Source organism: Schistocerca piceifrons, chromosome 1, assembly GCF_021461385.2.
Source record: "Schistocerca piceifrons isolate TAMUIC-IGC-003096 chromosome 1, iqSchPice1.1, whole genome shotgun sequence".
Classification (NCBI taxonomy): domain Eukaryota; kingdom Metazoa; phylum Arthropoda; class Insecta; order Orthoptera; family Acrididae; genus Schistocerca; species Schistocerca piceifrons.
In genome coordinates, this window is record NC_060138.1 from 606,370,770 (window position 1) to 606,397,682 (window position 26,913).

At 42.3% G+C, this 26,913-nt stretch overlaps 1 protein-coding gene across 1 annotated transcript in view; it reads left to right on the top strand.

Moving 5' to 3' along the window:
- The window catches only part of LOC124798375, a 62,949-nt gene extending 52,960 nt beyond the window's left edge, over positions 1-9,989 (top strand). Inside the window, exon 4 of the mRNA XM_047261749.1 lies at positions 8,078-9,989. Coding sequence (XP_047117705.1) covers positions 8,078-8,131 — 54 coding nt within the window. The 3' untranslated portion in view covers positions 8,132-9,989. The remainder of the gene's footprint in view (positions 1-8,077) is intronic.
- Positions 9,990-26,913: the final 16,924 nt, after the last annotated feature.

A 26,913-nucleotide genomic window follows, 5' to 3' on the forward strand; every position in this document is an offset into this window, starting at 1 on the left:
ATTGAGACGTTTGACTCATTATTAGGTAACAATTCGATAGGAAACATAACGAAACAACGGCTGTGTTCGCCACATCGAGCCGGTTTTGTGATGGCGTAGTACTGTTCTTTACGCAATTTATGCTGGATTCTTTTTGGTTTTGGAATAATGTAACACGGAATATTTAACTGTCAATTCAAACAAACGTGCGTAAGTGATAAAGGGATGTTTCATGATGTTTCGTTTCGAACTGTTACATACTAGCTGTACTAAGTCACGCCGAATTCACTTCCTCAAGCAGACGTGGATGAGCTAAGCATCTGAATTGAAACCTTCATAGAACGGAAACGATACGTTCTGTTCGAAATATTATGTACTCACACCCCTCTATAAGCCTAGAAGTCTCTAAGAGTAATTTCCCAAAACTCTGTAGCTGAATGCTGTGCAATATCATCGTCACCCTTAATTGTGATCACTGTTCTTTAATGCAAAAGTGACTTGTTCAGATTATTCGAATGGTGATGCCACTCGTAAAACTGAATTTGTATAAACAATTATGAAATGCTGAAGAGATCAGAACAATTATCGGAGCAGGTTTTAATTGTCTGCGCTGTTTGTAACCACTGAATAAGCGACAGGAGTGCACAAGACGGTATCAGACAAGGAATGCATATCAAACAAGGAATGCACCATAAATAGATATAAATTAGCAAAATCGTTCAAATGGCTCTGAGCACTATGGGACTTAACATCTATGGTCATCAGTCCCCTAGGACTTAGAACTACTTAAACCTAACTAACCTAAGGACATCACACAACACCCAGCCATCACGAGGCAGAGAAAATCCCTGACCCCGCCGGGAATCGAACCCGGGAACCCGGGCGTGGGAAGCGAGAACGCTACCGCACGACCACGAGATGCGGGCTATAAATTAGCAGTAGTTTGTGTAGATAAGCTGAAATGTGTAACAGCAAAGTCATATCAAATATCTATATTGACTTCAAATCAAGCAACATTGCACTGAAAAAAAATGGTTCAAACGGCTCTGAGCACTATGGGACTTAAAATCTGTGGTCATCAGTCCCCTAGAACTTAGAACTACTTAAACCTAACTAACCTAAGGACATCACACACATCCATGCTCGAGGCAGGATTCGAACCTGCGCCGTAGCGGTCGCGCGGTTCCAGACTGAAACGCCTAGAACCGCTCGGCCACCAGCGGCAGGCTCGGATAAATGAACTACCCCACTGATTAGAATGCAAACAGCCAAAACAGAACAGCAGCATAACGGGAAAGTTGGTCAAATTGTGGTCCATATTAATGCGTAAGATGTATGGTGGCTATAAGTTTAAAGTGTATTTCAGAATTGCCGTACAACAGATCGAGTTCATTTAGGGCAGCCGCCACCTTGCGACTGGACGATCGACTTTGAGTAGGAGGTCAGATCAGAAGTATCCCGACACCCCCACGTAACGCGGAAATGACCACTAGATATCATAAGAAGCGGATCCAGAGGTTAAAAATGAGCGGGGAGTATTGTGTTGTCAGTAGAGCAGCAATAACAGCAAAATGGGTCGGCATGAGAGCTCACTGACTTTGAACGGGAACTAATCATTGGATGTCACCAGAGAAACAAATCCACCAGGGATATTCCAAGGATGTGGTCGTCAACTGTTGATGATGTGACTGAGAAGTGGAAACGGAAAGGAAAAACTACAGCTAAATCAACTGATTGGCGGACCTCACATACTGACGGAGGAGAACCGTCGTGCATTCCGCTGGGTTGATGTAAGAAGTCGGAAGAATTTATGGAAGGAATCAATGACTCTAGATTTCCAAAATGCTACCAGTAGTACAGCCAGCATAGTAACTTTGTCTTGAGAGTTATAGAGAATACGATATAATGGTCGAGCAACTCGTTGTAAGCCACATATTTCCGTAGGTCAATGCTGACCGACGCTTTAGTTGGTGTAAAAAGTGGCGCCACTGGACAATAGATGACTGGAAGCAACTGATTCTACGAATCACGCTATGCACTGCGTCAGTCCGACGGAGGGGTATGGCTTTGGCTAATTCCTAGAGAACGTCAACCGCGATCATATGCTATTGCAACACTGCAACATCGATCACAGAGCCCTCCTAACTTAATGAAAATTTTTCATTTGTGTCCGCTTGACTACATAAATAAAGTGGAAGACTGGCGTGTCCAAAGGACCTCACGAAGAATGTAGTGTTATGATCTGCGGATATTTCTCGTGGGTAGAGTCTAGGCCCTCACTGCGCCTGGGAAACCGCTAGAAGCGGAATATTAACAAATTTTACAGTTCGTCGCATACAGTAGACAAACATTTCGGGGACGATGAATCTTCGTATCAGTATGACAATTCATCCTGTCATAAAACAGTATTCCTGAGGCAATTGTTTGTAGACAACAACATTCCTGAAATGCCCAGACGGTGTCCCAACCTAAATCCAATGGAATACCTACTAGATGAGGCTGAACGTCGACTATGCCCCACACCGCTGTGTCTAACATCTCTTGTTTCGGGTACTGAGGAATAATGGGTCTCATTCCTCCAGAGACGTTCAGATACCTCACTGACAGTGTCCCAGCAGAACTGAAGGAGGATGGACACTCTCCATACTAATATCCACTAATAGGTGTCAGTCTCGAACTTGCAAAAACTTCGTGCAGTGCTTGTGAGAAAGAAATTTGTCGGCCAACAGTTTCACGGAATTCCGAAATTTGGAGCAGAAATCCTATTACCTTAATTTTCATCAGTTAGTTCCTGGACTAACTTTTTAGAAAAAGCGTCGGACTTATGATGTTTTATTTTCTTTTATCTGGAGAAAATTAACATTTATCAGAAGTGCTAGACCTGCAGATTTTTTTCGACAGTCAGCCACATTGACTTCGGTATTAAACAGTAAGGTGGTGTGCTGTACTTGGCACTGCAAGAGACTGTCTGTCTTTGTGTTACTTCTGAAACTCGAAGACTCAGTACCATTTTATTACGTCTAAACGTAAATAAGCTGCTTTATCGAAAATTATTAATATTCGCCACTGACCACAAACGCAACTGTGAGTATTAATTACTAAGGAATTAACAGAACATTTTGTTGGGTAATGCAACAGGAGTCATGGACACGGGTCAAAACCTACTGACTTGCAAGAAGTTCGATACGTCGCATCATTACATCGAAGAATTCAATCTCCGACTATAAAACTATGGGGTGCTGTAAGTCCTCTGTGTATTCACCAATCATTGCAATACTTTTTTTCCGCAGATAGATAACTTGGTGGAGACCTTGGTTGTATATGTCAGCATTCTGGCTGGCCAAGAAAGGTTCCATCTCAAAAACCATTTCTTTGCCCTTCAGCAAATTGCTGTGTCATCCAACAGTTTCTTCATCTAAAGAAAGACTGCCACATTACGAGAATGTGGGGGAATGAGAAAAAATTCGATTTCCCAAAGAAGCATCGTGTGGGACAGTGCCCTGCCCTTTCGTGGAGTGAAAACACCCCACTGCACAGCTTGCCGCGATGTCACCTTGACAGGAGATACTGGTACTGCGCTCCTGTGATGGTTTGCCCATTACGAATATATTCTGGTAAAACTACACCATGGCTGTCCGTAAGCAGCAACGCATTCTCCGTGTATGGTTGGATCTTCGCTTTTTTTTTGGCGGATGGGAATTTACATGTCTCCGGTGATTTCATTCCTCATTAATCTCAAGGATTATAGTGGTACATCCAGCACAGGTCCATACTAAGTAGGTGCTAAACAGGTCATGTGTAATGGCCTGACATTTCTGCCGTGTTTCCACTGTAGCCTTAGTTGTAATGGATTTTTAAATGGGTGTGAGCAGTCCTGGAACACAGGACAAGGTGCTTAAAACCCATGACGTTTACTTTATTAAACAATCGTCTCCATCTTCATGTGTCCGTGTTAGAGCAGCACAGCTCCACTTCACAATGTCGGTTCTTCGCTGAGAGATGGTCTGCCACTTAATTCTTCGTCATTCGACCTCGACTGATAACCACGAACCCATAGCGTCGTATGATAGTGCATTAAACTAGGAAATAAACTAGGAAATAAACTAGGAAATAAACTACCGCACGGTACGACGGCGATAGGCTTTTAGTGTGTACGACATCTGCAGACATGGAACTGTAAACAAACATGAACACTAATTATGTAACTTATTTTTTCGGGGTGACTGAAACTTGAAGACCATCCCTCGTACTAACTACGGGTAATGAGTGGTAAGGAGCGACTATATGTTAAAGTAGTTGCAAGGAGGCTACTGTTTTAAAAACTGGACTAATGGAGCAAGTACTTCGTCAGATCCTGATTTAGAGAAACTGTATCTTGTAATAAATAAATTCGTGGCACAATAATCAATTTTGTAATGCAGTCTGGTTTCAGGAGCAGAAAACAAATCTATCACAATGGCGCACACAATAAATTGTACAACTAGTAATTTGCAGCTTTGGCTTCTGTAATTGACCATGAAATATTCTGACGGTCATTCGTACACTACGATCAAAATTTTACAGTGTACAAACTATCTGCTTAAACAAAGTGTTTGTAAATTCATGTTACAGACTTCTAGGCTTATAGAGGTGAGCGAGTACATAAAATTTTGGATAGGAAGCCATGTCCGGAAACGTAGCGTTTCCGTTCTACGACGGTTTCAATTGAGACGTTTGACTCATTATTAGGTAACAATTCGATAGGAAACATAACGAAACAACGGCTGTGTTCGCCACATCGAGCCGGTTTTGTGATGGCGTAGTACTGTTCTTTACGCAATTTATGCTGGATTCTTTTTGGTTTTGGAATAATGTAACACGGAATATTTAACTGTCAATTCAAACAAACGTGCGTAAGTGATAAAGGGATGTTTCATGATGTTTCGTTTCGAACTGTTACATACTAGCTGTACTAAGTCACGCCGAATTCACTTCCTCAAGCAGACGTGGATGAGCTAAGCATCTGAATTGAAACCTTCATAGAACGGAAACGATACGTTCTGTTCGAAATATTATGTACTCACACCCCTCTATAAGCCTAGAAGTCTCTAAGAGTAATTTCCCAAAACTCTGTAGCTGAATGCTGTGCAATATCATCGTCACCCTTAATTGTGATCACTGTTCTTTAATGCAAAAGTGACTTGTTCAGATTATTCGAATGGTGATGCCACTCGTAAAACTGAATTTGTATAAACAATTATGAAATGCTGAAGAGATCAGAACAATTATCGGAGCAGGTTTTAATTGTCTGCGCTGTTTGTAACCACTGAATAAGCGACAGGAGTGCACAAGACGGTATCAGACAAGGAATGCATATCAAACAAGGAATGCACCATAAATAGATATAAATTAGCAAAATCGTTCAAATGGCTCTGAGCACTATGGGACTTAACATCTATGGTCATCAGTCCCCTAGAACTTAGAACTACTTAAACCTAACTAACCTAAGGACATCACACAACACCCAGCCATCACGAGGCAGAGAAAATCCCTGACCCCGCCGGGAATCGAACCCGGGAACCCGGGCGTGGGAAGCGAGAACGCTACCGCACGACCACGAGATGCGGGCTATAAATTAGCAGTAGTTTGTGTAGATAAGCTGAAATGTGTAACAGCAAAGTCATATCAAATATCTATATTGACTTCAAATCAAGCAACATTGCACTGAAAAAAAATGGTTCAAACGGCTCTGAGCACTATGGGACTTAAAATCTGTGGTCATCAGTCCCCTAGAACTTAGAACTACTTAAACCTAACTAACCTAAGGACATCACACACATCCATGCCCGAGGCAGGATTCGAACCAGCGACCGTAGTGGTCACGTGGTTCCAGACTGAAGCGCCTAGAACCGCACGGCCACACCGGCTGGCATTTGGACTGAAGCCACGTTAAATTGACAATACATGTTAAACAAACGTCGAAATTTGAGCAATGACAAACGTTCAAGTTCCGCATACGCGAGTTCCACCAAAGCATAGAGCGGTCTAATGTGCAGGAGAGAATGGCGAAACCGAGTACATAATAAGGCGGACTGAATGACTGAAACACGATTCAGTAAGCAGCTTTTGAATTGTGAGTAGTACAATGACACTCAACCTCCCGCATAAATTTCAGTTGCCTTTGTAATTCGTCACACGTTTTGCACGCGAAGCAAATGCAGAATAAACCGTGCGATACGAAAATCACATGAATGAAGTGATTCAGAACTTGTGTATAGCAGTCGCTCCAAATAAACGATCTCACCAAATCCGAATTGCTGCCGCCGTCTCTGAACTGCCACAACTCACCGCTCGACATCCTGGAACAAATGTGTTTTTCACTTAGCCGAAAGAATGGCCCAAAACTACCAGGTCTCCTACGGGTTGAAAGCGAGCGGAACTCGTCAAATGTAGGCAATCTACCCTGCAGTGCCTCAGTCACCCCCCCCCCCCCCCTAAGTGTGCATCTGCATACCGGTACCAGTAGTGCAAAAGTTTGCAAAGACCAAATCGTGCCTTAAAGAAAAGAAAACTGTTGTAAAATTTGAAAATGCAACTTCGAAAGTGACTTATGCCATAATAGGTACAAAACAGACGAGCAGCGGCTACCACTGGGTACTTCGGGAACTTTAGGAAACAGCTTATGAACTGTTTCTATGAATGGGTATTTCCTTTCTTAGGGCGGAAACTCTCACAACATGCTCACATTTGCTTGCTAATATCGTGGCATTCTGTTCCGGATATAAGGTGAATTAAAGGAATGTATATTTCGTTAAACCACGAAACAGTGATAGGCATACTTTCGTCAAGTATCAAATAAATCAAGTTTGTACGGGATCCGTCGAAGTTACTAGAGATGAATGTGATTGGAATATGGATATTGAAGTACAATTTCGATTATTTTCATTTTCCAGTAAGGCGACAAATGTACGAAATCGATCAAGAGAATATGTCCCCCCCCCCCCCCACCCTCCCCTGTTACGCCAGTTCCACCTCTGCTCCCTGGCAATCAATAATATATGTGTCAGAGCTGGAGCGTTTTATTTTTGCTTGTATCGTCCGTGAACAGTATCAATATGTGCCAAAAAGCCACGTCATAAAATGAGTATTTTAGGAGGTCGTATCTCGGGTTCTATTGATCACAGAGATAACGTGTCAAGTGTTTCGGAAAGCGCTTGGCCTAACGACGATTTCTATACCTATCGGAACAACGGACTTACTGCAGCTAGGCTACGGACGGAAAGAACTAGTTATGAGGATGGCCACTTCTATAATTTCTATTCATGGCATATCGCCAAAATTTTTAAAAGCACCTTGGAACCTTTTTTCGATATGATTATCCGTTTATCTGTCCGAAATTACCTTACTTATGCACGTATTATCCAGCCTGATGCGTAAATGTAATATTACATGACGTAGTGAACAGATGCTAAGGGCTCTAGAGTCGTCGTAATGGTTCCGACGTTACCAAATTATACAGGGTAAAAGTCTTGCCCTGATTACAAAAATTGATAACAGTACAACCATTTGACATAATAAGTTACATTTGATGTCGTTACATAGGCTAGTGTTACTAGGGCGTAATATCTGGAGAGCTTGGTGGCCAGGGTGTCAGACCGTTTCTTCCAATCCACCGATCTGGACATTACTCCTCTCTCCAGACATTACGCCCCTTGACCTTTTTTTTTCTGGGGCTATATCAAGGACTGAGTCTTCGTCACACCAGTTGCTGACGTCGACGAACTGAAGGCTAGGATACAAGCTGCTGTGGGTACTGTGCAGAGCACATGTTACGGAACATCTGGCGGGAACTGGAATACCGCCTCGACATTCTCCGAGCTACCAAGGGAGCACACGTTGAGGTTTACTAACGTAAGTGGTCTTTAAAAAAACTAGTAACACTACCTTACGTAACGGCATCAAATGTAAATTATTATGTCAAACGGTTATTCTGTAATAAATTGTTATAATCAGGGCAAGACTTCGTGCTCATCCAATACATTTAATCAGCAGATTTTCACCAAAAACACTGTTTATCATTCAGCGAAGTATTACATAAAAATTTTTGATACTGTTGCAGGACATCACCGCCACGGAACTGAATAATGCATCAACAAATATTCGGATCGCATGACGCAGCCGTGTAGCTGTGTGGTGCCACGCCCTCGTCGTGCTGCCATGTTCCGTGGATCAAAACGACGACTACTGCTGGATTCCAACGAACTTCCCAAGAAGAAGTGCTGGTTCTGCCAGTGGGAAGTCCTGCTTGGTTTACGTTCCAGCATCAAAACATATGATCAAACTGTTGTTGATTTAAAAAAAATGCCATTTCTCATCATCTACACGACGTTAGACAATGGTATCACGTTGAAAGTCTGGTTTTGGGAAAAACTGAGTCCTTTTACCCAATTTGAGCTTAATACTCTTGTTATCAGCTCGTTTATAGAGACTGTTCAAATATGCCAATTGACGTTCTCTTATTTTCAGTTTGTTGCAATAGACGACAAAACATTGCTGTCTGGATCTAGGCACAGTAGGAGTATCTAGATGTTTTTTTAGCAGTCAGCATTATTAGGGAATACTTCTCCGTTTGGGTCTGCCATTTCACTTGCTTTCGAATAAATGGTTCACGCATGTCTCTGGAGTGTCTCCTGAAGAATCGAGATGAGCTACATTTGGTCTTATTCTTCCCAAACGTTTTTAACACACCCATTGAGGAAGGTAAATGGTGCTAGCTGTAGTATGGCGACAAAAGGCAACTGCGTCATGATGGTCATTTCTAAAGAAAGAATTAGTTATAGTACTGAAATTAGAATTTTAATCTAACACAGAATACTTACCTATAAGTATAGGGAAACTTTTTTTATACATCAAAAGATATTTTTAGGTTATGGACAATACTACAAAATTCTCATTTCTGTCCTAAAGCATGGTTAAATTCGTCCACTCCAGACAGCAAGTTTTCAGATAACATCATACAGGTACTGTAACAAAAAGCTTCCAAAGCAATTTATTCAGTGTTGAAAGTTATCACGTTCAGTATTAATCTTGTCCGAAAACAGTGTCCGTTTCTTCAAAATTTTGTTTAACATTTAACACTTTTACGTAATCACATCACATACCAGTACGCAACGGAAAACATAACTCATTTTATGAATAGTTATACAAAAAATTCAGTCTTTAATACGGAAATCTGTAAGATATTGTCAGGTCTGTAATTCATTAGGTGACACTTGTGTAGAATTCACATTACGTTTGAAAGACTGGAGTTCACATATTTTCTGCAATTTCCAGCCGATTACATTGAATTCATTCTTAACTGTTGCCAAAACAAATTCAAATGTGAAAAATATTGACCTACCTACGAGCAGGTGTGGTTTGAACAGTGGGCATGCACTACAGGAGATATAAGTTCAACGTGATATCTGAAAGAAGACAATATTTTCTAACTGATCTTTTAGACACAGATACAATGTGTATAAGACGCTCCTAAGACTCAAATACTAGGTAGTGAACGAAAGGAATTAAATAATTTAAAAGAACACGTGGCACACTGCCTGACCTAAACGTTTTGGTTTGACACCACCTCAGCGGTACGTATCCGAATGTCGCCGCTTATTTACTGCAACGACTTCACATTTGGCTTCAGGAGACGAATGCACGCTTTCCTTTTATAGTACATAAATATCAACGGAGCTTACAAGGGAGCTTTAAGTCGACAGCTAGAAACGCTAGCCTCCTGACCACGAAGGTGTTCATGAAACTGATTGTCCCAGTATATTGGCTTTGAGTTGATGTACTACCCATCTTTAGTTCATAATAAATGTTTTGTCGCAAAATCTGTTACAGCAAATACATGAATCACCTCAACCGTGAATACTTTGAATTTTGTGATGAACATGCATAATATTACATATATTAGTTGACATGGTGGATTTTGTGAGAAATCTAATGACTGGTACGTATTCTGAAAAGTTTAAAGACGACAAGAAAGTAATTAGTACATTTTACATACATTGAAATATTTTTGCATAAATTACTGATTTCAATATAATAAATATAGTAATGAAACCTCAACTGTTTCGGGCACGTGATTTCTATTTAGTCATTCCTATCTTCCGCTTTTCCTTATCACACAGAATACCAGACGTATTTCTCTTCTGGAACTTAGTCTTACGCCAAGCGCAAAAGTGGGAGGTAGACTCACTGCTCTTTCCATTCAATTTTATTGCTCCAAAGACCTGCGGCAAAGAGGCAACAAAAAGCGACAGTACCACACAGATTTGTTTTGAGCACTGTCTCAGTCGACACACGGGAGGGACTGAATCGAACATATTTGTTCTAAACAAGGCGTACATACGTACAACTGATCTGAAGGCATTGACGGTGCAGTACGTTTTCTTTGGTCCACTGTACCCGTTTACCGTACCGACACCGCTGTTTCCGATAGCTGGCCAGGTTCAATAATATCGTTGGGAAGAACCGTAACCGTTTCATTTTTCGTAGTATACTGGATAAGCTCATAGCGAAGATTGAGATATGACCAGTACCTGTAATTGTATTTACCTCTTCTTTTACATAGAATTTAGCTTCATCTGCAAGCAATACGTCCAGATAGCGTGTTACCCATTCTGCAAACTGAATCTGATGATCTGTATCGTCTTCGATGAGATGCAACAATCACATTTTGTAAGGGCTCCATTTACGTGCGGCCTAAATTCTCGTTATTGATTTACAGCTGCCCCTCCTTTTCTGCAAAATGGTGCGAGTACTGCGCCGTTGCCTCCTACAGCGCAGTAGTCGTACCATCTTGCAGAAAGATCCGTACCGAAAGACTGGAATGTTGCACAGGTCACACCAATATTCAAGAAAGGTAGTACGAGTAATCCACTAAATTACCGTTCACGTCGATTTGCAGCAGGATTTTAGAACATATATTATGTTCGAGCATAATGAATTACCTCGAAGAAAACGGTCTATTGACACACAGTCAACATGGATTTAGAAAACAACGTTCTTGTGAAACACAGCTAGCTCTTTGTTCACATGAAGTGCAGAGTGCTTTGACAAGGGATTTCAGATCGATTCCGTACTTCTGGATTTCCCGAAAGCTTTTGACACTATACCATACAAGCGGCTTGTAGTGAAATTCCGTGCTTATCCGCTTGTATCGTCTCAGTTATGTGACTGGATCTCTAATTTCATGCCAGAGAGGTCACAGTTCGTAGTAACTGACGGAAAGTCATCGAGTAAAATGGAAGTAACTTCTGGCGTTCCCCAAGGTAGTGTTAGGCCCTTTGCTGTTCCTTATCTATATAAACGATTTGGGAGACAATCTGAGCAGCCGTCTTCGGTTGTTTGCAGATGACGCTGTCGTTTATCGACTAATAAAGTCATCAGAAGATCAAAACAAACTGCAAAACAATTTTGAAAAAATATCTGAATGGTGCAAAAAGTGGCAGTTGACCCCAAATTACGAAAAGTGTGAGGTCATCCACACGAGTGTTTGAAGGAACTCGTTAAACTTCGGTTACACGATAAATCAGTCTAATCTAAAACCCGTAAATTCAATACCTAGGTATTACGATTATGAACAACTAAAATTGGAAGGAACAAATGGAAAATGTTGTGGGGAAGGCTAACCAAAGACTGCGTTTTATTCGCAGGACACATAGAAAATGTAACAGACTTACTAAGGAGACTGCATGCACTAAGCTTATCCGTCCTCTTTTAGAATACTGCTGCGCGCTGTCAGATCCTTACCATACAGGACTGACGGAGTACATCGAAAAAGTTCAGAGAAAGGCAGCACGTTTTGTATTATCGCGAAATATGGGAGAGAGTGTCACAGAAATGATACAGGATTTGGGATGGACATTATTAAAAGAAAGGCGTTTTTCGTTGCGACGGAATCTTCTCACGTAATTCCAATCACCAACTTTCTCCTCCGAATGCGAAAATATTTTGTTGACGCCTACTTACATAGGGAGGAACGTTCACCAAGATAGAATAAGCGAAATCAGATTCTTTCCCCGCGCTATACGAGATTGGAATAATAGAGAATTGTGAAGGTGGTTCGATGAAACCTCTCCCAGGCACTTAAATGTGATTTGCAGAGTATCCATGTAGATGTAGATGAAAAGGAGGGCAGGCCGTAAACCAATAACGAGAACTTTGGAAGCACGTAAATGGAGCCGTGGTCGTTGCTTTCTCCGTAGCATTTTTCGGTCGTCACACCTTCGGTTTGCTACGACAGAGTCAGTTCCATGGAATTTCGCGAGAAGTTTTATCGATGAAATGTGATTAATGGGTTATCTGTCCAAGTGGTGTCCGCTGAAACCCTCCGCAATAAGGAGCGTGATCGCCCCTCCTAGTATCAGGACGATCTTGACACGTTCGGCTTATGCTAACGCCCTCATGTTTCATGACACGTTTAAGGAAGCGACATCAGTCATAACCCAAGAATTAATAGCGCTATGCTCAAACGAAAGGAACCATTGTTTTTCATCTGAAGTCTTCATATGATTACAAACATCATGCACTTTTGATTTGAAAATTGCCAGTTCAATTTGATGACAGCTGATAAAATGACAGCTAGTTCGTAAAATTGCCTCACAGGGGTTTATCCCTCTCCGATCTCATACTATTTGACTTAAAATTTCTGTATATCCATCGATTTTTGTATTAGAAGAGTGGTTTCACACATTTGTAGACTTTCGTCTACTACACATGGAGAGACAGCCCAAATAGGTGACGTAAAATATACCGAAAACATAGCAATATATTACGGAGCTGTTTCTCACAAGTTATTGCTGACAATGAGGACAATTTTCTGACGTGTGAAAGTAATTTTTAACGTTAACAGCTGTCAGATTAAGACGCTAATATTGATGTATAGAAGTATCTTATTTTTGAAGGAGAATTCGACATAACATGTGTGGAACTTGATCACATGTTAACGAGGTAACTTGTCGAAAACCACATTCTCACCGGCAGTAGATCTCACAGTCATCTGCAGTACTGTGCAAAATGTAAATAAAGACGTAACATAGGTACGGTTCTCATTGTTTATTATTATGATAGTCATGTCAGTTGCTCAAAATGTCGATCATGCTTTGAGGCGAATCTAAAAATACAAAACTGCACGCTGAATATCATCACGACAGTGGCCCGTGTTATACGATTTTTCAGTTCATCGGAAAACTTGAGTTTTCCATGCAGACCTCTTGTTTTCCCTAGAGAAAAAAGCCCAGATGTGTTAAGACTGATGTACGTGCAGCCTATTTGGTGTTTCGAGCGACCGATCAACGGTTTTGTAATTATTACTTTGTCATTTTGATAATACAGCGGTCTGATGCGCAGCGGGATGTCTTCCAATAATTGCGGCAGCGTATATGTTAGGAACTGCAGATACTACACAGAAGCTACATAGTGTCCTACCAATAAAATAGCGACCAATGATGTCTTTCTTGAAGAGTGATAACCACTCGTCGACAAACAAAAGTCGTTGTCTGTCCTCTCTTAGGTACCGTCGATTTTCCACTGGCCGTTAATGAATAACCTATGTCAATATGACAACTGCGGCGATTGATTTATGCACGATTTGCAAAAGATGAATCAACCGTTGACAAACGCTCTATCGAAACTCCATGTCGCGCCAACGTAGCTCTGCACAGATTTCGCAACCCTTTGCCACGTGTGTCCGCTATCTGCCCGCGGAATTCCTCTTACCCAGCCGAAATATTTCTGAGGCGGCATGATGGAAGACCCAATCCGCAACAGCGGTGAGGTGAATTACTTCATGCAGTGGGCTGACAACTGCGCCTTCTCGGTCCGTACTTGGCCAGAGGCCCGCTCATAACAAAGCTGGACAAATATACCATAAATACTCGCTGACTAGAGCTATCACTCCCTTCCTTCGACTTATGCTGACAGAGAGGGGTACTCTGTACCAAGCGACAGCGGGTGGATCACCCAGCCTCGTCTACAGCCATCCGCTGCCTCCGATACCTGCTGGTCTAACGGCCGCTGCTGGAACTGATGTTATCGGGGACTGAACTAGCGCCATTCAGCTGGAGCCACCTCCGGGCTCTGGACGTTTCCAGAGGTCTCAAGTTCGGACTCAGCACGCCACCGAACCGACTGCCCGTGCAGCGACTAGCTGTTTTACACCCACGCCTGTGACTTGCCAAGCACCTGACGTCCCTCTTGTCTCAGCAAAGCTTCTTGCCGCTGTCTTTCACTAAAACAGCACACAGCCACCTTGGCACCCTGTCCTCCCGCAAGTCGAGTACGTTGCCTCGTACTTTGCTAAGTCAGTCACCGTTGCCGGGGTTCAACACATGCCTTCACCACCGTCAGTCATTTTACGAGAATCAATGAATAAAGACTGTAATTAATAGTGCAGCATTTTTTATTTCACAAGCACGGAGAAACGGCACGCAGCTTACATCCTTCGTGGCATCCCGAGTCGACCATCATGCTGTTATTTTCGTATTCACAACTCTGACGCTACTACATAGGCATCACTTGCAATTTTCGGAGAACTTTAACCGATTCTCAACTCATTGTCATGGAGCTGTTGAAGAGCAAAAGATGGATGGATGAGATGCGTCGGGACGTAGCTGCGCTGCAAAAATGATGTACTTGGCATGGCTGGGAAAAAATTATGATACCTTCCTCGTCGTTTACTCACCACTGCACACCTTTCATGAACCCACTTTCTGTATTTCATGGAGTTGATCAGTTCTTCCTCGCAAAACTCGCCGCACCATAGCTCTGAGTTTCTGTGGTGGCTTTCCCCGTAGTCTCCAAAACACTCCCTTTTGACAGTTGGAGCTGTAGTTCTACATTTCATTTCATTTGCCTTTTTTTATCATGTACTATACCTAAGCTCACAAGCTCCTTGGGTATGCTTTGGAGGTTTTGTTTTTCCCGCATTCGGAGATATTTCTTTGACGGCCACCGCCGGCCCACTATCTGGCTGCCATGACTTCTTCTTCATTGAAATTAAGTGTCAATACGTTTCCTTCTGCAATTTCGATCGCAATTTTCCGTACGTTCGGCATGCTTAAACCGAACGTCATCTCTTCAAATATAACGTATGCCCTTCCAATTCTTGGGAAAAACAGGTTACTGCGGCTAAAACATTTTATACCTCACTGGACATTTTCGTTTTTATTTCCTTCGTACCTCTTAGTTGCTGGCTTTGGCACATGTTGTATGCGGGCGAGCCCATTCACTTGATCCACAGCCCACATTTAAACGCAATATTGTAGCTAAATGCTCCACTCCCCGTAACGTCTTACTGTTTCGATACTGTAATACAAAATAACTACTTCATTAATACCTTACGATAGAGAACACATTAGAAAATTTGCACATCCTCTCTAAATACCACGCTGGATTTATAATGGTAAACACATTTATTTAAATTTCATACGAACAAGTTTCTCCAATTCTACCGGAACAATAGAGGAAACTTTAGCCGTAAATCCTAGTCACCGTCATCATTTTCTGTTTGACGATTTCGTGAAAACGAACCACAACGAACACAGACCCACGATTGTCAGAAAACTAAGATTATTTCATGTATCAGGCCGTGCTGAAAAGTGATTCCTCCGAATTTTTTACGAGGAAACTCTTATGACTTTCTAAACAAAGCAAACGTTACTGACGTTCTACATCCTTATTGCGCATATATATATGTTTTCCACTTTCGTCATGAACACATTCTCAAAGTTTGTTGATAATGTCACATTTGAATGTACACTTTGTTGACGGAACTACAACTTCACATGTGCTTGTGCTATTTCTGTACTGTAGAAGTGGTCATCGAAGGTATTCTTTAAGGTTAGGAAACAGATGAAAATCGGATGGAGCGCTGTATGGAGAATGATCGATGACAATGAGTGCAAGAAGTCTGATTGTTACAGATGTCACTGAGCTACTGTTTGGCCTGGCATTGTCATGCTGGAGACGATGTTTCATGGGTGGGCGAATTCTTCAGTTCGAAATTCTATTATAGCACGCTATTTCTCACGCACATACATAATTAGGTTACACACGGCCATGTTACACTCTACCAATTCGAAGCCCTCTAGCGGCAAAGGGCTGCATGTATATAGACATGGAGAATAAAGATATAGAACGTTAATAACGCTTGTTTTATTTAAAAATCTATGAAAGTTCGTAAGAAATTCGCAGACATTACTCTTTAGCACCCACTCGCATATTCATCCATAAATAAAACCACATGTTGCTACTTACATTTTAACAGTAATTCTCTTCGTAACGTTCGCGAAAATTTAAATCAGAACTGCAACAAAATCAACCTTGTCTTCAGAAGATGTTTCTCATCACAAAAGAGCTCGTAGCTGACAAAGTACCTTCAGGAAGCAATTGTTTGACGCTGACCTTAGTAAATGATAGTTAGTACAAGAATTTAGAATTTTATAGCAGTGGCAAAAATAGAGGCCGCTAAAATATAAGCAGCTCTCCACTACGCCCTTTCTTTTTTTTTTCTTTTTTTTTGGTCATGTCCTGTGCTAACCTCTTCATCTCAGAGTAGCACTTGCAACCTACGTCCTCAATTATTTGCTTGACGTATTCCAATCTCTGTCTTCCTCTACAGTTTTTGCCCTCTACAGCTCCCTCTAGTACCATGGAAGTCATTCCCTCATGTCTTAGCAGATGTCCTATCATCCTGTCCCTTCTCCTTATCAGTGTTTTCCACATATTCCTTTCCTCTCCGATTCTGCGTAGAACCTCCTCATTCCTTACCTTGTCAGTCCACCTAATTTTCAACATTCGTCTATAGCACCATATCTCAAATGCTTCGATTCTCTTCTGTTCCGGTTTTCCCACAGTCCATGTTTCACTACCATACAATGCTGTACTCCAGACGTACATCCTCAGAAATTTCTTCCTCAAATTAAGGCCGGTATTTGATATTAGTAGACTTCTCTTGGCCAGAAATGCCTTTTTTGCCATAGCGAGTCTGCTTTTGATGTCCTCCTTGCTCCGTCCGTCATTGGTTATTTTACTGCCAAGGTAGCAGAATTCCTTAACTTCAATGACTTCGTGACCATCAATCCTGATGTTAAGTTTCTCGCTGTTCTCATTTCTACTACTTCTCATTACCCTCGTCTTTCTCCGGTTTACTCTCAAACCATATTGTGTACTCATTGGACTGTTCATTCCGTTCAGCAGGTCATTTAATTCTTCTTCACTTTCACTCAGGATAGCAATGTCATCAGCGAATCGTATCATTGATACCCTTTCACCTTGTATTTTAATTCCACTCCTGACCTTTCTTTTATTTCCATCATTGCTTCCTCGATGTACAGATTGAAGAGTAGGGGCGAAAGGCTAAGCCTTGTCTTACACCCTTCTTCATACGAGCACTTCGTTCTTGATCGTCCACTCTTATTATTCCCTCTTGGTTGTTGTACATATTGTATATGACCCGTCTCTCCCTATTACCCCTACTTTTTCAGAATCTCGAACAGCTTACACCATTTTATACTGTCGAACGCTTTTTCCAGGTCGACAAATCCTGTGAAAGTGTCTTGATTTTACTTTAGCCTTGCTTCCATTATTAGCCGTAATGTCAGAATTGCCTCTCTCGTCCCTTTACTTTTCCTAAAGCCAAACTGATCGTCACCTAGCGCATTCTCAATTTTCTTTTCCATTCTTCTGTATATTATTCTTGTAAGCTGCTTCGATGCATGAGCTGCTAAGCTGATTGTGCGATAATTCTCGCACTTGTCAGCTCTCGCCGTCTTCGGAATTGTGTGGATGATGCTTTTCCGAAAGTCAGATGGTATGTCGCCAGACTCATATATTCTACACACCAACGTGAATAGTCGTTTTGTTGCCACTTCCCCCAATGATTTTAGAAATTCTGATGGAATGTTATCTATCCCTTCTGCCTTATTTGACCGTAAGTCCTCCAAAGCTCTTTTAAATTACGATTCTAATACTGGATCCCCTGTTGTTGTGGTCTTCAGTCCTGAGACTGGTTTGATGCAGCTCTCCATGCTACTCTATCCTGTGCAAGCTTTTTCATCTCCCAATACCTACTGCAACCTACATCCTTCTGAATCTGCTTAGTGTATTCATCTCTTGGTCTCCCCCTACGATTTTTACCCTCCACGCTGCCCTCCAATACTAAATTGGTGATCCCTTGATGCCTCAGAACATGTCCTACCAACCGATCCCTTCTTCTGGTCAAGTTGTGCCACAAACTTCTCTTCTCCCCAATCCTATTCAATACTTCCTCATTAGTTATGTGATCTACCCATCTAATCTTCAGCATTCTTCTGTAGCACCACATTTCGAAAGCTTCTATTCTCTTCTTGTCCAAACTATTTATCGTCCATGTTTCACTTCCATACATGGCTACACTCCATACGAATACTTTCAGAAATGACTTCCTGACACTTAAATCAATACTGGATGTTAACAAATTTCTCTTCTTCAGAAACGCTTTCCTTGCCATTGCCAGCCTACATTTTATATCCTCTCTACTTCGACCATCATCAGTTATTTTGCTCCCCAAATAGCAAAACTCCTTTACTACTTTAAGTGCCTCATTTCCTAATCTAATTCCCTCAGCATCACCCGACTTAATTAGACTACATTCCATTATCCTTGTTTTGCTTTTGTTGATGTTCATCTTATATCCTCCTTTCAAGACACTGTCCATTCCATTCAACTGCTCTTCCAAGTCCTTTGCTGTCTCTGACAGAATTACAATGTCATCGGCGAACCTCAAAGTTTTTATTTCTTCTCCATGAATTTTAATACCTACTCCGAATTTTTCTTTTGTTTCCTTTACTGCTTGCTCAATATACAGATTGAACAACATCGGGGACAGGCTACAACCCCGTCTTACTCCCTTCCCAACCACTGCTTCCCTTTCATGTCCCTCGACTCTTATAACTGCCATCTGGTTTCTGTACAAATTGTAAATAGCCTTTCGCTCCCTGTATTTTACCCCTGCCACCTTTAGAATTTGAAAGAGAGTATTCCAGTCAACATTGTCAAAAGCTTTCTCTAAGTCTACAAATGCTAGAAACGTAGGTTTGCCTTTCCTTAATCTTTCTTCTAAGATAAGTCGTAAGGTCAGTATTGCCTCACGTGTTCCAGTGTTTCTACGGAATCCAAACTGATCTTCCCCGAGGTTGGCTTCTACTAGTTTTTCCATTCGTCTGTAAAGAATTCGTGTTAGTATTTTGCAGCTGTGACTTATTAAGCTGATAGTTCGGTAATTTTCACATCTGTCAACACCTGCTTTCTTTGGGATTGGAATTATTATATTCTTCTTGAAGTCTGAGGGTATTTCGCCTGTTTCATACATCTTGCTCACCAGATGGTAGAGTTTTGTGAGGACTGGCTCTCCCACGGCCGTCAGTAGTTCCAATGGAATATTGTCTACTCCGGAGGCCTTGTTTCGACTCAGGTCTTTCAGTGCTCTGTCAAACTCTTCACGCAGTATCGTATCTCCAATTTCATCTTCATCTACATCCTTTTCCATTTCCATAATATTGTCCTCAAGTACATCGCCCTTGTATAGACCCTCTATATACTCCTTCCACCTTTCTGCTTTCCCTTCTTTGCTTAGAACTGGGTTTCCATCTGAACTCTTGATATTCATACAAGTCGTTCTCTTATCTCCAAAGGTCTCTTTAATTTTCCTGTAGGCGGTATCTATCTTACCCCTAGTGAGATAGGCCTCTACATCCTTACATTTGTCCTCTAGCCATTCCTGCTTAGCCATTTTGCACTTCCTGTCGATCTCATTTTTGAGACGTTTGTATTCCTTTTTGCCTGTTTCACTTACTGCATTTTTATATTTTCTCCTTTCATCAATTAAATTCAATATTTCTCCTGTTACCCAAGGATTTCTACTAGCCCTCGTCTTTATACCTACTTGATCCTCTGCTGCCTTCACTACTTCCTCCCCTATCTCTTCTAAATCGACCCCTGTTTCTTCTTCTATCACATCCGCCAAATCTTCACCCTCATAGAGGCTTTCAATGTATTCTTCCCACCTATCTGCTCTCTCCTCTGCATTTAACAGTGGAATTCCCGTTGCACTCTTAATGTTACCACCGTTGCTTTTAATGTCACCAAAGGTTGTTTTGACTTTCCTGTATGCTGAGTCTGTCCTTCCGACAATCATATCTTTTTCGATGTCTTCACATTTTTCCTGCAGCCATTTCGTCTTAGCTTCCCTGCACTTCCTACTTATTTCATTCCTTAGCGGCTTGCATTTCTGTATTCCTGATTTTCCCGGAACGTGTTTGTACTTCCTCCTTTCGTCAATCAACTGAAGTATTTCTTCTGTTACCCATGGCTTCTTCGCAGCTACCTTCTTTGTACCTATGTTTTCCTTCCCAACTTCTGTGATGGCCCTTTTTAGAGATGTCTATTCCTCTTCAACTGTACTGCCTGCTGCACGATTCCTTATTGCTGTATCTATAGCGTTAGAGAACTTCAAACGTATCTCGTCATTCCTTAGTTCTTCCGTATCCCACTTCTTTGTGTATTGATTCTTCCTGACTAATGTCTTGAACTTCAGCCTACTCTTCATCACTACTATATTGTGATCTGAGTCTATATCTGCTCTTGGGTACGCCTTACAATCCAGTATCTGATTTCGGAATCTCTGTCTGACCATGATGTAATCTAATTGAAACCTTCCCGTATCTCCCGGCCTCTTCCAAGTATACCTCCTCCTCTTGTGATTCTTGAACAGGGTATTCGCTGTTACTAGCTGAAACTTGTTACAGAACTCAATTAGTCTTTCGCCTCTTTCATTCCTTGTCCCAAGCCCGTATTCTCCTGTAACCTTTTCTTCTACTCCTCCCCCTACAACTGCAATCCAGTCGCCCATGACTATTAGATTTTCATCCCCCTTTACATACTGCATTACCCTTTCAATATCCTCATACACTTTCTCTATCTGTTCATCTTCAGCTTGCGACGTCGGCATGTATACCTGAACTATCGTTGTCGGTGTTGGTCTGCTGTCGACTCTGATTAGAACAACCCGGTCACTGAACTGTTCACAGTAACACACCCTCTGCCCTACCTTCCTATTCATAACGAATCCTACACCTGTTATACCATTTTCTGCTGCTGTTGATATTACCCGATACTCATCTGACCAGAAATCCTTGTCTTCCTTCCACTTCACTTCACTTCACTGACCCCTACTATATCTAGATTGAGCCTTTGCCATTCCCTTTTCAGATTTTCTAGTTTCCCTACCATGATCAAGCTTCTGACGTTGCACGCCCCGACTCGTAGAACGTTATCCTTTCGTTGATTATTCAATCTTTTTCTCATGGTAACCTCCCCCTTGGCAGTCCCCTCCCGGAGATCCGAATGGGGGACTATTCCGGAATCTTTTGCCAATGGAGAGATCATCATGACACTTCTTGAATTACAGGCCACATGTCCTGTGGATACACGTTACGTGTCTTTAATGCAGTGGTTTCCATTACCTTCTGCATCCTCATGTCGTTGATTATTGCTGATTCTTCCGCCTTTAGGGACAATTTCCCAACCCTAGGACAAGAGAGTGCCCTGAACCTCTATCCGCTCCTCCGCCCTCTTTGACAAGGCCTTTGGCAGAATGAGGCTGATTTATTATGCCGGAAGTCTTCGGCCGCCAGTGCTGATTATTTATCAAAATTTAGGCAGTGGCGGGAATCGAACCCGGGACCGAAGGCTTTTTAATTATGAATCAAAGACGCTACCCCTAGACCACGGGTGCACGCCCCGTACTGGTATAAATAATCGTTCTTTTTAGTCAAGATATGTAGTCTCCCGCACATCAGTCTCGAGGAGGGACCTACGACTGTCAACGAGGTGACAAGTCTACCAGTCAGAATTACGAGTGTGTATCTCTCAAATAGTCACCCTCCTCGGGCTCTGATGCTGCTATCTGTGGTACTGCTCCTGGTGCCGAGTCTGACGCTGTGGCCTTACCAGTCTCCAACTGGCGGGCCGCCTGCAGGGTCCATTTCAGTTACATCCGCCATCCATCCTGGAGGTCTCTCGTTTCCGTCCAGGGTCGTATAGTCGCTCCTCTGCGATCGCCTATACGGGCAAACTTACAGCTGCCTCGTCTGCTCCTGACAGGCGCTGCTGTTGGGAGCTACCATTTCCGTCCTGTTTGGTTATCCTCGCCCGGCGCTGCTAACAGCCTCTAACCGAAGTGGTTGACACAAAGTTCTTGTTCTGCTGGGTCATCGGCCTCGTAGTGCTGTTACTTCCTTCTCGCCACCGCCTGCTGACTGCGTTAGCGCTTTTTATGTCCTGTAGACGTTGGCATCCTGGAACAAAGACATGGCAAATGTACTTAGACCAATAAATAACTGGTTTTCGAATGCTGTTTCTCTGATGTCTCCCTGGATGCCTAACAGGCACACACTCACCACTCCTCTGCAACCGACTCCTTGGTTGGTGGTGCTCCGACATCCTGAGGACGATTATCTACTCCACCATTCACCACAGCTGCAGATCAACTACGGTAGTTATAATAATAACTGCAGAAGACTTCAGTGAATGATGACATTTGATTCTATTGAGTAACAGTTGGACCCAGCGAGTGCATTTATTCCAAGTGATAAAAGGTACAGAATCAGTCGCAGGTAACGTGGGTAGTTGGACAAATCTGGTGCCATCTCTGTTGCCAAATTTATTCACGATGGAGGATCCAAGACAGTGGCCATATATATGGCAACATCGCAGTGACGTTATAGTGAGAAGCTCAAAATCTGGCAGAAAAAAAGGTCAATTGGACTGCTTCCACTAACCCAAACCCCTCCGATCTCCCCTCCCCTCCCCCTCACCACCTGTCCACCCACAAATCTGGAAATTGGAGGGAAAAGGACATGGTCTGTGCTGGGCTGCTGGATAGGATGGACATCAGTATGCATTGTTTATTTAAACAATTTGAGTTGTCATAGACAGTATCTCCAACTGGTGAGCTCACCATGAGGTCTGGAGACCAACTGACAGCACCACCACCAGAGGGTGAAGTTGGTTCTCCCCTACTCCCTCCCATGATGTATTTCAAGATGGCGCTCTGGGGAAAGAAAGACAGGAAAAGGACCAAGTCTGTGCTGAGCTTCCAAGAGGCTGGACACAATTGTTTACTGGGTTCAATGGATGAGATGTCTGTGTGGGAGAAGGAGGAGGTTAACAGGTATATTAGATGCAACCGCGCATCTGAGGACTGTGCCGATAGCAATGATATCTAGTGAAGATGAATACACTTCGTGAAGTAATGAAGATGCAGCAGGATAGGGTTAAGTTACACTTCGCAACTCATACTGAAAAATGTGTGCGCTCTAACAGTAGATCATTCGATAAAAGTCCAGTCAGTGTTCCAAAGCGCAAGAGGCAAGACATTCACACCAGCGTGTGCACTACCTGCCCTCAGAGGTAATGTGCTGGCTTATGGCATGTGGACGTGCTACCTGCAGGAGCAGCTACATACTTCCAGTTGCGTTCGGAACACCTGCGACCTTCCTCGTTCCCATTCCCGGCGCACGGATATACTTTGTCCTTGAACATGAACTGCTGCAGGAGTTATTACATCTGGTGTTGTGGCCTATTGTCACATACATAAACTTGAAGATGTCACAGGAACTAAATGTACCGCTTCACAGAGAGAGGGAGAGAGGCAGCTTTGTGTAAGATGTGAGAGTATTTAGAGAATTATGCATCTTATTCTGAGGCATATCTCCGCCGCCACATTTGAAAATGGACTCTAAAAAGATTTCGGCACACTTTTGAAACCATCCCAGTGACACATCGCGTTTTTGTGAGAGATATTTCTATCTCGAGCACGGGTTGCTTCAGGAGTTACTAAATCCAACTCAATATGTCTCTAAATACACCTTCAAAAAAATCACTACAGAGTAGTTTGCGTCAATTTTGCCATGTATACCATCACATTCGAACATGGACTCTCGAAAGATCGCTGCACGCTTTTGGAACCTGACTAAGACACTTCACATGCTTTTCTGGGAAACAGATCCGGAAACCGAATCAGCTGCAATTTCTGATTTTACAAGACAAAAAGACGATTTTTGGAAGTCGAAATAAGTATCTCCCATAACTCTAAACAGGACGCTCACCACCATTCAAGTTATAGCTGCTTGTTTGAAGGCACTGGCAGAGAGACAGAGAGATCCTATAGCTGCTGTGGTGATCATCAATCTTTTGAAATGGTGAGTGCACATAGTTTCATATTTGCTGCTGCTGGAGGCAGGGACGTTATTTCCCTCACTTTTCGAAACACACACTAGTGTCTAAGCACAGATAGGAATGTCAGAACAATTACCCAAACAGATTTCGATGCAGTGTCCTACAGACAAGAAAAATGGCAGGAGTTATCGGTGTCCTACAGCTGCTGGTCTGGAGATGTTCTAAAGCCACATTGGTGGATGAGGGACAGCATCCACCAGGGATGGATAGTCTGTTTGGACGTATCTTTGCACATTCGAACATAGAATACGTCACATTACTCTCAGACGTCACAGCACTTTCCGTCTATACCTTTCCCCATCTCGTTCGAACAAGTCTATAGAGGCTCCTATGCCCCGCACAAAGGATGTCTTGTGAATGGAGCATTTTGATTGGCTCTTACTGAGTTTACATGCCAAATTGCTGCTACACTGTCCACCATTTTCTGCAGACAGACAAATTACGAGACTTTCAGCGGAAAAACTGTTACGTAAAGATCGAAAAAAACCTACAACAGTCATACTGCACTGACAGTTAAACCCTGCAAAAGTGGCCTACAGATCATGAAATACAGAAACTATCGTCCTAGACACTTCCTTAATTAAACTGCTCTGCTATTGCCGATGATAGCTTGAATTTTTCTGCATGAAAGCGATCCTCAACCAGGTCGTATAACCACATAATATATCCATGTAGTAAACAAAATTCGTATTATGCATCATACAAAATCTTCACTTCTGCACCGAGTGAGTTGGCGGAGAGGTTAGCACACTGGACTCGCATTTGGGAAGAAGACAGTTCAACCTCACATCTGATCATCCTGATTTTGATTTACCACGATTTCCCTAAATCGCTCCAGGTAAATGCCAGGACGGTTCCTTTGAAAGGGCATGCCCGACTTTCTTCCCCGTCTTTCCCTAATCTGTTAAGACTAATGGCTTCACTGTTTGGTCTTCTTCCCCAAACAACCCAAGCCATCACTTCTGCATACTGCATATAGCTATCGACCACCAGTATCTCGAACATATACTGTGAAGACAGACAGATTCCAAAAAAAAAAAAAATAAAATAAAAAAAAAAAATAAACGTAAGCACAGGCACAATATATATAGCCACATTACTAGATATTACCTGCAAGTGTGGTCAGTCATGCACCGTGGCCAACGGTCACGAGTCAACTGCCCTCAGACACATCCTGGCCTGAAGCGTACAAAGAGCGCCTCTATGTACAGCGGTCACTCTCTGAACTGTCGTACAAATGCTGGTCTGGTCGCCCTCCCCCCTCCCCCCCAGGACACAAAGACTGTACTGTTTCTGGCCCCGACCTGCTTGTTTGCTTCCTTGCTGCCATACTTTCTACTCCCATCTCCGTACCCTGGGATTAGAAGAAAACATATATTTGTACAAGGTTTGCCAGAACATTGTACAATTTCCGCCATAGTCTTGATATGAAGCACATAGCAGTATGCTACCGATCACTTGCATAGAATAATTCCGAAGATAAAGAGTGGAAATTATTTCTCTATAAATCCGAAGCTTTAGCAAAGTGCAGCAAGGTGCACCATGCTGCAAACCACTGAGTCACTAGAAACTTATTACGTCTATGTTGATCTTTATGTGAAAACTCGTTAAAATAGAGTAATCTGATAGCTCGACTCGTGTTTTTTTAAAGAATACTGATGTCAATGGGGTAACAGATTCCAGATCATCCTTCCACTTTTACAGTGTCAACTATGGTGCATCTCATGTCTAGAGAACCTGCAAACATCTTTTCCATCTCTGTTTCTCTATCTACATGCACAAGACAGACTCCAAAATCGATGTTTCCTTAACCAAATAAAGGTGGGAAATGTGTAGGAGCAGACAAAAAGACTATTTATATGGGAGGGAATACAAACACACAGCCATATTGAATCTTCTCAGAATTCCACGGAAAGCATATGCGATTATGAAGGCTACCCAACACATACTGAGTATAAGCTCGCTATTACCCTCCAAGAGGGCGACAGTGTTAGGTTAGCTGCATTCTTGAACTCCAGGCCATCCAGTTCGAACGGCTACTACCACAAGACAGAAATGTCTATCATTCCAGGCAGATTCTACCACTGCCACATGCGCTACCACACTGCAGAGTCGTCCTAGAAAACCAGCCACATATGTTTTATCACTGTACTAATAATTACATATTATGATTGCAGCCTCAATCTGATGACATTCGACAATGAGCAAAGAAGGGGAAATATCCCCTCCTGACGACTGTGAAGTATAAATATCTATATCCTTCTTGTGACTGGATATAATTTTCCATGTAAAAAATCTTTTATCTCCCTTATGACTGTCGCAATTTTCCACATCAACTCCACACGTTCCTTGTGACAGGACACAGCCATTTCTTTTTGGACATGTCGGAACACTGACCACAGTACACATACTTTATAAGCCTGCTGATCACGACAAATGTGTCCCTATCTCCTACTAAGTAAAATATTTTTGCAATAACTGAGTGCTTGTGATACTAAATAACATTGAGCGAAAATTTGAGATGGAAGGATAGGCCTCATACGTTTTTCTTGCCTTAGGAACAGGCACGTTATCATTTTAGAAGGACTAGCTATTAAGAAAACAAGATTGGAATGGCTTAGTTAC